The following is a 14,703-nucleotide window of genomic DNA, read 5'->3' on the forward strand; positions in this document are numbered from 1 at the left end:
CGATGGAAAAAAAGGCAACAGGATGAAAAGCAGTTCCAGTCACTTGAGCACTGGCATCATGGAAGTTTCCCCAGCAGAAACTACTAGTACTTTGACACTTGGTCGGTATACTAGCCAGCAGCAGGTGTAAAACTCTAATTTCTTGCAAGTATGCTTAGAAATACATCTACTTAAGATGATGGTAAAACTTTTATAGGTTATAATTCAATTTTATTTTCGAAAAATTATAAAAATGATTCAAAAATACAAATTTTAATAATAAATCATAGAAAATAGGTGAATTTAATTTGGAATGAACCTAAATTTCGAAATGTGAAAGAAAAAATCAAATAAGTTTAATAAAAAAAAGAGAGATTAATAAATACACTGCTGGCCACCGTAAATGCAACACCCTGAAGGAAGCATGCAAATAACATGAAATTTACAACATGCATTAGCAGAGGTGAGATATGCAAATGATAAGAATTTCAGCGCAGACACACATCACGCGCGCATGTGGCGCCACTTCAAAGTGCTATTTAAGGCTTGGAGTTTTCGACGATTTCAAGTTCGGCAATTGTGTTTTTTTTTTTTTTTTCCCCAAAAAACGATCAATTATGCTTCGTAGTAAACAGCGATCATCGTTTGATCAAGTATACGAGTTTGACAGAGGAAGGTTAGCGGCCTACCGAGTGTGTGGATTATCTTTCAGGGAAATCGGTAGTCGTGTTGGACGAAACCAGACAACTGTAATGCGGATATGTGACCGTTGGATGCAGGAGGGTAGGACGTGTTCGATCGCACCATCCACCTCAGTGCACCACTTCACGTGATGACAGGAACATTGTGCGCATGGCAGCGACGGATCGCTCATTCACATCACGAACCATAGCACAGCACATTGAGTCTGTAACGCATCATCCAGTGTCTGCGCATAGCATTGGACGCCGTTTACAGCAGATTGGTCTATCCGCAAGACGTCCACTGCTTCGTCTACCCTTGACGCAGAACCACTGGAAAGAAGGATGTGGACGCAGAATGGAATGAAATTGTCTTTAGTGACGAGTCACGCTTCTGTCTGCAAGACCGCGATGGTCGGATTCGCGTCTGGAGACACCGTGGGGAGAGGATGCTGAACAGCTGCGTTATGCACCGCCACACTGATCCTGCAACGGGTATTATGGTATGGGGCGGTATTGGATATCACTCTCGCACTCCTCTAGAACGCACTGCCAGTACTTTAAACAGCCAGCTCTACATCTCCGAGCTGTTGGAGCCAGTTGTCCTTTCCTTACCTTCAGGGCTTGCCCACAGCCATATTTCAACAGGATAATGCGCGACCACAAGTGGCACGCATTGTCCAAGGTTTCTTCGTCAATCGCCAGATTGAATTGCTTCCCTGGCCGGCTCGCTCTCCAGATCTTTCGCCGATAGGAAAACATGTGGTCCATGGTTGCTGAACAATTGACCAAGATTACATCCCAAGCTGCCACACAACTTTGGCAACGTGTGGAAACTGCTTGTTCTGCTGTACCCCAAGAACACATCCAAAGTCTCTTTGAAACAATGCCGAGGCGTGTGGCAGCGGTGATCTCCAGCAATGGCTGCTACTCTGGCTACTGATTCTGGAAGGAACCACACTTCACAGAAGTCTATAAATTTAATCATTTGATACTTGGTCAACATGTTATCTACTAAATACATTGTGTTGTGATATCTGTCTTTCTTGGTATTGCAATTTGGGTGGTCAGCAGTGTATATATACCAAATTCAATTAACATGGAGAAGCTAAAATTTTAAGAGCTAATTTTTTAAAAACTACTTATGCGATTTTAACAAAATTTGGCATAATTTGAGTCGGTGCAAGTTTGTAGAATAGTGCTTCGGAAGTGAAACAGGACCGGTCCGACCGTTTAAATCTCAAGCACTTGTAAATATTATCATTTTACGTTAGTTTAATTTACTGCACTATTTATTGTATATGTACTCACAATATGTTTACTGCAAAATAAAAGTGCTTTATTTTACGTGAATTTGTATTATAACTAGAAAGGAAGAAAGATATGCTTATAATTGCTAAGTTTCAAATATGCCATTAGATGGCGCCACTAGCTGGCGCTCACTATATTTTTCTCTACAAGAGGACATTTCTGCTAGTGCACTAAGACATTCAACCTGTGGATTTTATTTATTTATTTTTTTTTTTCATTTTCTAAACCCCGAAATTTTTAGAAATATAGACTGGTAAAGGCTTAAACAGGTCGTACGCCTTTTAACGAATGAAGATCTACGAAGTTTAGACAGGATATTTTCGCTAATGCGTGTGAGCGCACATTTGTTGGTTTCTACCAGCTATACATTCTTGTCGTTGAGTTAGTATCCTGCCCGTGCACGACTTGAAAAGAGAAGAGCTAGTTCGCGGCAAAGAAATAAACATTTTGAATTTGAAAAAAACTGTGCGTGAAAAAATAACTAAGAAGAGAAGTCTTAGTGCACTAGGTGCAATGTTCTCTTGTAGAGAAAATTTAGTGAGCACCAGCAGGTGGCGCCGTCTAACGGTATACTTAAAAAAATAGTAATTAGACACTGGAAAGGCAGAAAGATAAGAATATCTTTCTTCCTTTCTAGTTAATATACGCATTTTATAACGTTTAAAAAGTTAATGTCTTATTTATAAATTTTAAAATAATAGATAAAATACGCCACGTTTTCTTAAAAGTCCATTAAAATCAAGAAGAAAAATATTATGGCATTCATTATATTTTCTTCATCTGTGTACCAAGTGAGAGAATTCTAACAGCTTTTTAATTCTCACAGTTAAGTTAGGTAAAACAACGCTTAGTTTTGCGCAGTTTTATATATGTCAATTTGTTTTCTGCAGCTAAAGAAGAGGAACTCGTATTTGACTGCCCTTGAAATCGATAGTTTTATTCAAAATTTAATCTAATCTAAAATTGTTTTTTTGCCTAATTACGTATAAATTTTACATTGGCGTGTTTTCCTTCTGATTTGATATAATAACAGTTATTTTCAAAATAATTGTCTAATTGATACTCACTTTTATACATATACATTAAAATAAATACGAGATGGTAGACAAACGTTAAGTTTTATAAAACAACTTTCCTCACAATTTTTATGCGAAATAACTTTGATGTTTTATATGATTATAAAGGGCAAAGGGCTTTGTTTTTAAAAAATTATCAACGCATTTTTATTTATTTTTACCAGTTGGAGCATTCAGCAATGTTTACATCGACATTTGTAAGCTTTATTTTAAAATCATTCGTATCTGGTTTATTGTTCTTATCATCATTTTCGTATTCGGCCACAAAATGATTTTTCTTCTAATTTATTTGTGTAAAGTCGTTCATAAACACTCTGCCTTGTTTTTATTTTCTCGACACACCCACCGGCGGCCGAGCGGTAAAGTTGTAGAACACTGGTAGTTCATTCCGTTTCAAATCCCGCAAACGGGCTGGCTGCATATGCATTTTCGTGGTTTTTGTCATGTGTAACGTGTAAATGAGCTAGTTTCCCCAAGAAGCCCTCCACGAAGGCATCCCTTCCCTTAGGTATATAGCCCTCGAGGCTTTGCCGTATTCACATAAAGCAAACCTTTTCTCGAAATAGTATTGGATTTTAACAGTTTCTTTTGCAGCAATCCAAGCAGGCTATTTTTTATGTCATCTTCCCAATCACTGCACAGAAAATGTTCACTGCAAATTATTGCATTCCTCACATTAACAGAATCCTGTCTTCATCACATGTATCCATTTTTTTGGCAAAAGTCCTTCGGAAGTCAAAATTGTGCTTTAGAACAATATGAAATACAATGTCACTATCTTTCTCATTAAATAAACGCTACTTTCCAATAGTGGTCTACAACTTACATTGCACATAGGCCAATGCACAATTTGAAAGTAGTTGAGGGGCAGCAATAACAAAAAAAAAAAAAAAAAAAAAAAAAGTGTGCCGGGATATTTTTTTAAAACAAAACAAAATTTGTTGATTAAATTAAAAACTTTTTACCAGATATTTGTGAAAACATACGAATTAAAATAAGGCATAGAAAAACATCAAATTTATACTTATATTTTGCATGAAATCTAAAAGTTTCTAGCTACAAGAAATTTCTGTTGATCACAATTTAGAATTCATACAGACAGCTAAATATTAAAATCTTCAGAATGACATTTATTCAATTAATTGTAATATATTAAATTACTAAATAACTTGCTTTTAATTTAAACTTGCTTTTAATTTAATTTAACTTGCTTTTAATTTAAGGAGAAATATACAAAAGCTTCCCAAGAGGGACAAAGCTTGAGAATAAATAATGATAATTTTGGGAACAGATATTGAAAATACTTTATTTATTACATTTTTGTAGGATGCAAAACAGAAAAAATATTTGTTTGTAAATTACTGTAAATATCTGTTTTTTATTACACCTTTCCCCTACACAACTTTATGACGTTATGATTTTCAGCATAGACAGAGAGTAGAAATATCTACAGGAAAGTTTATTATTGTCTGACTGATTGCTTTTGGAACAGTAAGTCTTTGAGTCACTGAAGCTTCGATGCACTCAAATACGAATGCTTTTCAAAAGCTGTCAGAGAAATTATGCTAACATCACTGCTGTCTTGGCACAGCACAAGCAAGCACCATATACAGTGGCTCCCAAAAGTGTTCGTACACTTATGATTTTCATTGAAATAGGGCTCTATACATTAATTAAAAGTAAACTTTCTGAATAAGATTTTAATAATAAGATCTATAATCCATTCATAACAAAATTACATGAAATATTTTTTAAATATAGCGAAACTTTATTTTTAAGAAATTAATAATAAAAAAGACAAACATTATCGTTTGCTGCTTTTTTTTAATTTTTGCATTGTGGTGGCATTTAAAAAAACCTTTGTTTTAATTTTTTTATAGTTTACTTCATAATATTCTATTTATTATAGAAAAATGGGTCGCAGTCATAAAGAAATTACAAACAGCATTCGAAAATTGATAATTTTTCACCATAGCAGTGGTAAATCAATTTAAAATATCGCTAAATTAGTTAATTTATCCCAATCTACAGTGCAGTATGTGATAAAATGCTTTAAAGAAGAAAATCTTATTAAAAACAAGGTAAGAAAAGTTCGACCGAGAAAGTTAACTAAATGTGATAAGAAATTTATTATTAGAAAATTTGTGAAAAATCCACGTTTGAGTGCTGTAAAAGTTTCTGCAGAATTTAATGCAAAGTTTTCTACTTCAATTTCACCTGAAACCGTTCGACGAGTTCTTAGAGAAGCTGGATTACATGGGCGTTCTGCCCGTAAAAAAGTTTTTGTTAGTGAGAAAAACAGAAAGCTTAGGCATTCACAAAATCAATGATAAATACACCCGAAACGTACTGGAATAATGTCCTATTTGCGGATGAATGCAAATTTAACATTTTTGGTTCCTATGATCGAATAACTGCATGGAGAAGAAAAAATGAGGAACTTCATTCTAAGTACTTAGTTGGAACAGTTAAGCATGGCGGTGGAGGTGTTCTTGTGCCGGGGGTGCATGGCATCAGGACTAGGTAATTTAGTATTTATTGATGGCATAATGAATCATTCTCTTTATTTAAATACTTTAAGCGTCAATTTAAAATCATCAGACCAAAATGCGAGTATTGGAAACAACTTTATTTTTAATCATGATAACGATCCTAAGGATATGGCTCTCAATGTTCGCCTGTGGTGTCTCTATAATTGTCCACAGGTTTTGAAAACACCACCTCAGTCACCAGATTTAAACCCCATAGAACACAATTGGAAAGAACTGGAGGTTAAAGTACGAAAACACGACATCAAAACGAAAAGCGAACTCAAAACAGTCATGATGGAAGAATGGATGAGCATTGATATAGAAATTAGAAAAAAAAAAAAAAAAAAACTAGTAAAATCTATTTCCAGACTTTAAAAGCTGTTGTGGATACTAAAGGATATCCTACTAAATATTAGTTTAATGAAAAATGAAAATATTTACTAATATGTCGAGATTTTTTTGAAGTGTACGAAGACTTTTGTGAAATAACATGTTTGTCATTTTTTTATTATTAATTTCTTAAAAATAAATTTTTGCTATATTTTAAAAATATTTCATGTAACTTTGTTACGAATAGATTATAGATCTTATCATTAAAATCTCATTCAGAAAGTTTACTTTTAATTAATGGATAGAGCTCTATTTCAATGAAAATCATAAGTGCACGAACACTTTTGGGAGCCACTGTAGACATTAAAAATGGGTAATGGTTTTGTACTGGTGGTGTTTGCTTCTGCTGAGGAACTTGCATGATGCCCTGGTGCACAAGTAAGTGCTGTTTCATCCTGTTGCCTTTATTTCCATCGCCAAGTGGGTAATGCTTCTGTGCACAGACAGCTGCTCATCCTAAATAAAAGAATGACACAGTGCATTTCACTAATTTACAATACACTGTCGAGTATTTTTTATCCTTGGATTTTCACAGAAAAAACAAGTTTTTAGCAACTATTTAAAGATAAAAGAATGTTCATTTTAAGATCTCGAATATAATTTTAATTTCAAACATATTGCAAAACATACAATTTTGTGATCTGCATTAATAATTCTGAAATTCTTGGGCGCCACATTAGCTTAAGCCAATACAAAATTTTCTTTAGCATATTAATATCTAAAAGAATTGCCCAAATAACCATTCCAATAAGGCAGTTTTCCTTCCAGAACATTAAAAAAAATGATTCACTGTGAATGTCTGCTTTCAATCAAATAACCAGATATTTGATGCTTTACATTTCAGTTATATACAACATATATTTCTCAATAAAAAAGCATAAAAATTTTAAAAACTTCCATTTAAAAAATGAAATTATAAGTTAGTGTTTTGCTTGAAGCAAGTCACAAAGAGCCCAGAAATGTTAGAAAATTGCTAATTTAATGAATACCGTCAAAAAGCATTTAACATAATTTATCAGCAAAAACATTTCCTTAATATGGGCCATTCATTACCAGAATTTCATCTGTACATTCATAATTTTCATGGCTATTTTAATGAATCAACTTTGAATGTTCAGGATTGATAAATGCTTATATGTGTGTATATAGAAAAGAAATATAGAGAAAATGCGAACAGAAATTAAGTTTCTTTAATATTTAGAAAGCAATAATGTACACTTGTTATATATATATATATATATATATATATATATATATATATATCATACAGCAGAAGCATAAGTAATATTTGTAAATTGAATTATGTGAGGTAACAATTCATTCACAGATTAAACATGATGCATAAATATGGGAACTTTCCAATTCTCTGCACCCAAGGTTTTTACGTTTGGTAGAACAGCTATGTTTTAGGCATATTTTTTAGCATAAAAACAATATATCACTCACCAATGGATGCTTGTACCCCACATGTGTTTTAGTAGGCATAGATTTACACATTTAATAGTTAACTATCAGTTTGCTGAATAATATCCACTAGCAATTATAACTAAATATCAGCCACAGGGAGTGTTTTTCTTCTTGTAAAATTTCTTGTTTCTTCTAAAAATTCCTTTTTATTATTATTTATGAAGAAAACACTACCCACAAGACATAAAGGTTGCCAAACAAAGTTTTTTACCAATTCACAAAGTCATCAAGGAGTTGGTGTTTTTTCATCAGGATTTGGATAATCAGAAAATACCAAATCTTATTGTTATGAAGGTTCCCCCCCCCAAATAAGCTGAAGTACAGATTCAAAAATAATTTTTTTCCTCTATCAATCTGAAGACTATCACATATGTTTCTCGAAATGTTCCATTGCAATATAAAAATAAAGAAGTTTTACCATATTTACTCAAAAATATGTTCCTTAAATTTTAGGATAAATATTAAGAAATAAAAATGTAAGCGAATAGTATTTTGTATTGAGAGGATCTTATAATACACTGGGTGTCAGTCCAAACTGAAATTGCTCAGCTAGACGTAGCTTATGCATTTATATATGTAAGAAAAATAAAGAATATGTAAAAGATTAAATTAGCAGCGTAAATTAATTTCCCTTCTCTACTTTAAAAATAGCAACATCTATTTGCACTGCGTCATTTGGAGAAAAATCTATGTCATATGACTCTTACGTAATTCTGGTGATGTAAATTGAACTAAAACTCAAGCAGCCAATAATAATTTTACAGCAATATTAACTATCCAATCAAAATGCTTTGAGAACCAAAACTAACTCAGTTTGACTTAAGATTTCATCCTGAATATAATGCACTTTCTTTCTATGCTTTGCTTTAGCTGGACTGTAGCCTGTCTGCTTCTTCGTTTTTGCTGCAAATATATAAAAAATGTAAGCCTTTTGGAACAGGCACATTTAATGTGCCGACTTGTGTGTAGCTGCAACATGTTGCTGAAAATAAAACTGAAGATTTAATCTGCCTTCGCCTCTAATTTCCTGGTCATTATGGATCAACACTTCTATGCCATCAAAATTCCTGCTCCTGAATATATTACATATATATGGTTATCACCTATGCAGTTTATTTAAATAGTGTAATTAATTTAAGCAGTATGATAATTAAACTCCTTCATATCATTCAGCAATTTCACTTACCAAAATATCAACTTTTAAGATCCTATTCAATTTTAGAACAAAAATATAGTGAAAAAAGAGGTCCTGTTTTCAAGTACATATGTATTTAAATGGAATTCAAAAGAATTTCATAAATGCAAAATTTAAAAAAAAAATTAAATTGTGGGTTATTCTATGTTAACAGATTTTGAGAGAACAGGAGAAAATTTTGAAAAATGAACAGCAATATAATAGATAAAATAATATAAAAATAAAAATTAATTCAGAATTCATCCTCAATTCAGTTGAAGCCAAATTTAGCAATATAAATTGGTTAATTTTTGATTGATTTACATAATCTTACAAAACACTGTATAAATGCCAATCTGACTAATATAATGAAGAAATATTCAATGTTTTCATGTTAATATTTCATGAAACATTACATTCTAAAAACATTCATACACCTATTTGAATATCTTCAATAAAACACCGAAGTATTTTAATTGATCTTTAAGTATCACATTTAATTATTGACTAATAACAGAGCTGCACTGGAAGTTATACAATCAAAAATAATGTTGTGTATCATGAAAAAATAACCAAACATTTTAAGAATTAAAAGCACTTCCTCAGCCAAAACCTTACCTAAATCTCAATCTTTGATTAATGAATCCAAACTTTTGTGCTTATAATCAACATTTGGCGATTACTTAGTCATAAAAATGGCATATTTAACAGCCTCACACAGAACTCTTCCACCAACTGTATACTTAATAAGTTAGAAGAATCTGAAAAATGCTTCACATAATAGACAGTTATATTCTATAGCAATTTATACATGTACTTAGATTGAATCTGCCACATGAATTATGTGTACATGAATCTGATGCCAGAGCTAATGAATGCACAAGATGATGCCAATATGTATATATAAATCTGTATATTTGCTATGAAGATAATTTATAATAAATTCCTCACTGAAATTAATACTTTTGGGTAGTGAATAAGTATCAATAACTGTACTAAAATGCAACTTCAAACTTCATATTTGTCCACAGGAATCATCCAGGAGCACCAATGAGCTTTGTTCTGGTAATAACCAAGGTGGAATGCATTAACAATGTAGTTTAAAATTTCATGTTTCAGAATGTGAATCATTGTTATTTTTAGACTGACTTGATCCATAGTTCTCAAAAATTTCCAGGGTCCAGACAGATCTCCTCCTTTTTTCTAGTATTTCGTCAACAGAATATGAACGATCCCAAGTTGCAAGACTCTTCATGAAATCAGTAGGATTGTGAGTGCTTTCTTCTGTCAGAGATGAGATACCTTAAAACAAAATGAAAAGTTATTACATTTCAGTATTTTATAATGTTTCTATAACAGGTTAAAAAAGGGTGAAGCAAATATATAAAGCTGCAAATGTTCAGTCACAGTACTCATTGACCGAGTGATGATATTCAAATTTTGAAAAAGAAAACAGCATTAATATAAAGTGAAAATATAAACGGTAAAAATCGCAGGTTCTTTATTATTACAGCCCTCTTTATTTTACGGTGTCAAGAGCTCTCTTGATGAACTGCGCCACAATGGTAAGCCTACTCGGAGTTCATCTAGAGGAGGTGGACTATAATTGTCTGTGGTTAGGATTGTTGGCCGTTTGGCAACGGTTTGCAGACACCTGAGTAGGTTTGCTGCTTCAATTAACAAGAGGGCTCTTCGCGCTATTTAAACAACGAGGCTGTAATAATAAAGAAATACCAAATGTCACAGTGAGATTTTTTAGGCTTTATATTCAAGGACAACTCACTAACGTGCTCAGAGTGAAAAGGAAGAAATTAAATTATAGCTATAGGCTTCATTTCCTCAGAAACTGTGCTTAGATTTATACTCTCAAAGCTTCTTAACTACATTTTATGGAAATAGTCTCAATGTTATGAGTAAACAGCGGCCCAGCCGGTATAGTGGTTAGTGAATCTGAATGCCGTAGTGATGGGCCCGGGTCCGAATCCTGGAGAAAGCACGGTCAGCCGGTATAGTGGTTAGTGCATCTGAATGCCGTAGCGATGGGCCTGGGTCCGAATCCTGGAGAAGGCACGGCTGTACCTGTCTGTCCCTTCATAGGAGGCAACGGTGGCCACCTACCAGGTGCTTCCACAATGAAATGGCCACCACTTCCGGCCCTTGTAGTGGCGCGAGGCTAATGACTATTAAAAAAAGCGCTCAGCCATTAAAAAAAGTATTATGATTAATGATGCTTGGGGGCGGCTAGCTAATTTTTTTATGGTCTCAGTACAATAAAAATCATTCTATTTGCTAAAATATTTATCATCATTTATTTAGTTCAAATTAAAAAGAGCCATGCGTACTATTCTCGGAGGTACGCTACATAAGCATTTCCCCCACAAACAAAATGACTAGCTGCAAATTTATTGATGAATGCTGCTCATTCGGCGGAACCTTTGATCTTCCAAACAAGGGACATTTATTTTGTACCGATTTTCTAAATTTGCTCTCAAAAGTCTTAAATTTAAAACGGTTAATAGGTATGGAAAAATAATACTGAAGAATAAAATTAAACATATTTGCTGCTAAAGATAATTTCAAGTACTGAACTTTTAGCATTTTTAATGCAGATTTCAAATCCGGTTACCAAACGTTCCTGCGAAGTACTGTTAATAAGCATTCAACTCAGAGACGTAGCCACAGCTTTTGTTGCCCGAGACGATCTGTTCCCCAACAACAACTGGACGTGCACCGAAAATTCTATAATAAGTGAAAATGACATATAGGGAAATAAAGATCTGTATTTATTTTTAAAATAAGACTTTAATTCCAATATTCTATAGTGCTATTTTGTTTATTTTCTAGCTAACAAAATCGGCTGATGACGTTTTGTAAGTTTGTTTCATTACTCCAGTTGCTTTTCTGTACACAGTACAGTAAGATTTCTTAAATGCAGGTAACCTATTATTCCGGTGTATAACACGCACCTATAATTTTAAACTATATTTTTTTAATTTTTAAGTATATTCGCCGTATAGCATGTATACTTTCCCTTATGAAGAAACCTAAAAGGTACATGTGCAAAGCTCTTATCTTTTGAAGTCATTTATTCGAAGATTTTTCTCAAGCTTTTGAGCAATGGCATACTGAATTGATAATAAATAAGCTTAACAATATGTGTCTGGGGAAAATTACTGAGGAGGTAAATTCTGCAAAGATGGTGGGTTGTATTCACTGCAAGTGTGCACAAGAGTGTTATTGTAGGGTTTCTGCAAAAGGAAGACATAATTTGGGGTAAGAATGCACTTCCGACCCGAATGAATTTGCGGAATTTGGAGTCAGATGTTTTCTCTTTCTACAGTCATTTGAAACCTAATTTTGAAGTCAACATCGAAGGTTTTAGTAAATCACATTTGCTTAAATTAGTTGAAATGCAAATGACCTAGTATGGCTAATGCCAAACGAAACTAGAACAATGCTGGTTTCAGAGTCATTCAATTTGCAAAAGAAAATGGATATCGTGTTGCAGCAAGGATGTTTGGTGTTAATCTTCATAAATGAGTAGAAGATAAATGAAATCATAAGAATTAATATACCAAAGAACAAAGCTGCTTTGCGTAAAGAAATAAACAAATTTCCTATCCTAGAAGAAAGTGTTGCGAACTGGGTTCTAGAAAATCACTAAAATGGATTAATTGTAACAAGGAACAGCTACGTTTATTTTCCTTAATATGGACAAAATAGAATGCAAATGAAAGCGAAAACTCCAAAGCAACTTTGAGTTGGTGTAGTCGATTTATGGCACAGAATAATTTAGCTCTACGACGAAAAGGAAAAAAAAAAAAAAGTTTCGCAAAGGTTTCCAAAAGATTTGGACAACAAACTCATAAGTTTCCAGAAGTATGTTATTGACAGACAAAGGGGGGAAAAATTCACTGTCTTCATAGTGAAAATGTGGATGAAGCACTAGCAATGTTTGATATGATACAAAATAAAAAAACTGGTGTGAAATGAACAAAAATGGTTCACGTTAAAAAAACAGGTCACGAAAAATCTCATCTTACCCTAATGCTCTCTTGCTTAGCCGACGGTACAAAATTAAAACCCATGGTTATTTTTAAAAGAAAGACGATGCCGAAATGCAATTTCCCATCATGTTCACGAAAAAGGACAGATGGACGAAAACGGGGTGAAACTGTGGATAAGAAATATTTAGCAAAAGCGTACTATTGCCTTAAAGAATCCAGAAAGTCATTTGGACATAGTCAAATACCATCGAACGAATAATGGGAAGAAATTGTTGAAAGAATGTAATGCAGAGATGGCAGTTATTCCAAGCAGATTAACACTACCAGTTCAGTCTTTAGATGTGTATATCAGTAAACCATTCAAAGGAAATTTAAAACGCCAGTGGAATACGTGAATGTTATAAGCTGAAAAAAAATTTCAAACGGAGGCCAAATGCGTCATTACAGTCTAGAAATAGTGCAATGAGAGGATAATAAAAGCATGGAATGAAATGAAACCCGACATAATTCAAATGTTATCTAAAAAATATATATTTAACAATTTAGATAGAATGTAAGATGATTATTTATTTATGCATCAGAGTAGCTGTGACGGTGAAAATGAAACATAATTCGATGATGTCCCTGAAGATATAACGGAAGACAAATATGACGAACTTTTCTTGTTATCCGATAACGAAAATTTTTAAGTTCATAAAGTATATCATTTCCTTTAAATAAACAGCATTTATGTACATGCAGAAATCTTATTTTTATATTCCGATCTTGTCCGTATTTTTAAATCTATCATTTTTATATCCAGTATATAACGCGCAACCTTAAATTTGGATCTTATTTTTTGTATTAAAAGTGCGCATTATACGCCAGAATATACTATACCGATTTTAGGACTTAAATGCTTCCTAACCCATTTGTAGTTAAAAAAATTCTTCTCAAAACAAGTAATACATTTATAGCAGTTGTAACAAAACTCGGAGAAGTAAAATAGGTACTATTCCGTTTTGAGGACCGTAAAAAATTGCAGCGAAAATGTACGCGCAAAAGCGCCAAATCTAGCAAACGCGCCCATTTAACAGGGCGCCAAATCTAGAGTTCGCGCTGATTTCAGATTGCGTAAGTTTAGATAGTTCTATATTTCTTAAGACGCCATTGAAATACTAGTTTAATTTTTAAATCCTTTTTTGATATCGTATGAATTTAACAATTTGGGAATTGCCCATGACGAAAAGTTTGCAATAGAATTTTTTCAAAGAAAAGGCATCATTCATTACGGAAAATTATGTTTGAACAACCAACGAGATGAAATTATGCTTTAGCGATAACTAGCGAAATAGCGAAGCAGGAATCCATTCAGTTATGTTTACCCTTTTTTATATAAATTATAATAATGATCTGAAATAGTTATTTACTCTTATGCTTCCATTCAGTTATGAATTTTTATATAAATTATAATAATAAAAAGGCCTTATATGAAATTAACTATTCATATAAATTAAAACAATAATCTTTAGATAGTTATTTACTATTACACTTCCTTTCTTGCGTTAGGGTAGCCGCAAATTATTTTTGCAGCACTGGCTCAAAAATAGTTTGGCGATTTTTTACGGTCCTCAGAACGGAATAGTACCGTAAAATAATATTTGGAGCACCATCCTTCTAACCCTCCCTTTCGTTTCTTCAATTGGTAACAAAGACAAAACTCGGAAGTATTTCTCCCTCATGAACTCTCCGTTATTTATATAATTATGATTACAATTTAAACGACATTCGTTGTTTTTCTTTCAAAATCAAAATTAATAAAGGCATAGCAAGATTATGAAGATGCTGAAATCTTCCGTAATTTCTTTGAGAACTCTGCCCCATATAAAAACAATGCCCACTTCAATTCAATTTCGTATGAGGATTCAACAGCTCGTGATTCTTCACTTCAACCCTAACTGAGTAGATAAGATGGCTAAATACCGGTAGTTAATCAACGAGTTGGCTGCATGCACGTTTTCGTGGTTTATCTTATGTGTAAGCCCCACACACAGTATAGCGGTTAGGGGAGCCTACTGCGGTAGCAAAGGGCCAGGGTTCGAATCCCGG

The 14,703-nt window shown here is 33.2% G+C and overlaps 1 protein-coding gene across 1 annotated transcript in view; it reads right to left on the reverse strand.

Moving 5' to 3' along the window:
• Nucleotides 1-4,325: 4,325 nt before the first annotated feature.
• The window catches only part of LOC118184383 (uncharacterized), a 37,505-nt gene continuing 27,127 nt past the window's right edge, over nucleotides 4,326-14,703 (reverse strand). The window contains exon 2 of the mRNA XM_035354052.2: nucleotides 4,326-9,910. Coding sequence (XP_035209943.1) covers nucleotides 9,717-9,910 — 194 coding nt within the window. The 3' untranslated portion in view covers nucleotides 4,326-9,716. The remainder of the gene's footprint in view (nucleotides 9,911-14,703) is intronic.

This window comes from Stegodyphus dumicola, chromosome X2 (genome assembly GCF_044657685.1).
Source record: "Stegodyphus dumicola isolate Sdum_Otavi_A_Nest chromosome X2, ASM4465768v1".
NCBI lineage: Eukaryota > Metazoa > Arthropoda > Arachnida > Araneae > Eresidae > Stegodyphus > Stegodyphus dumicola.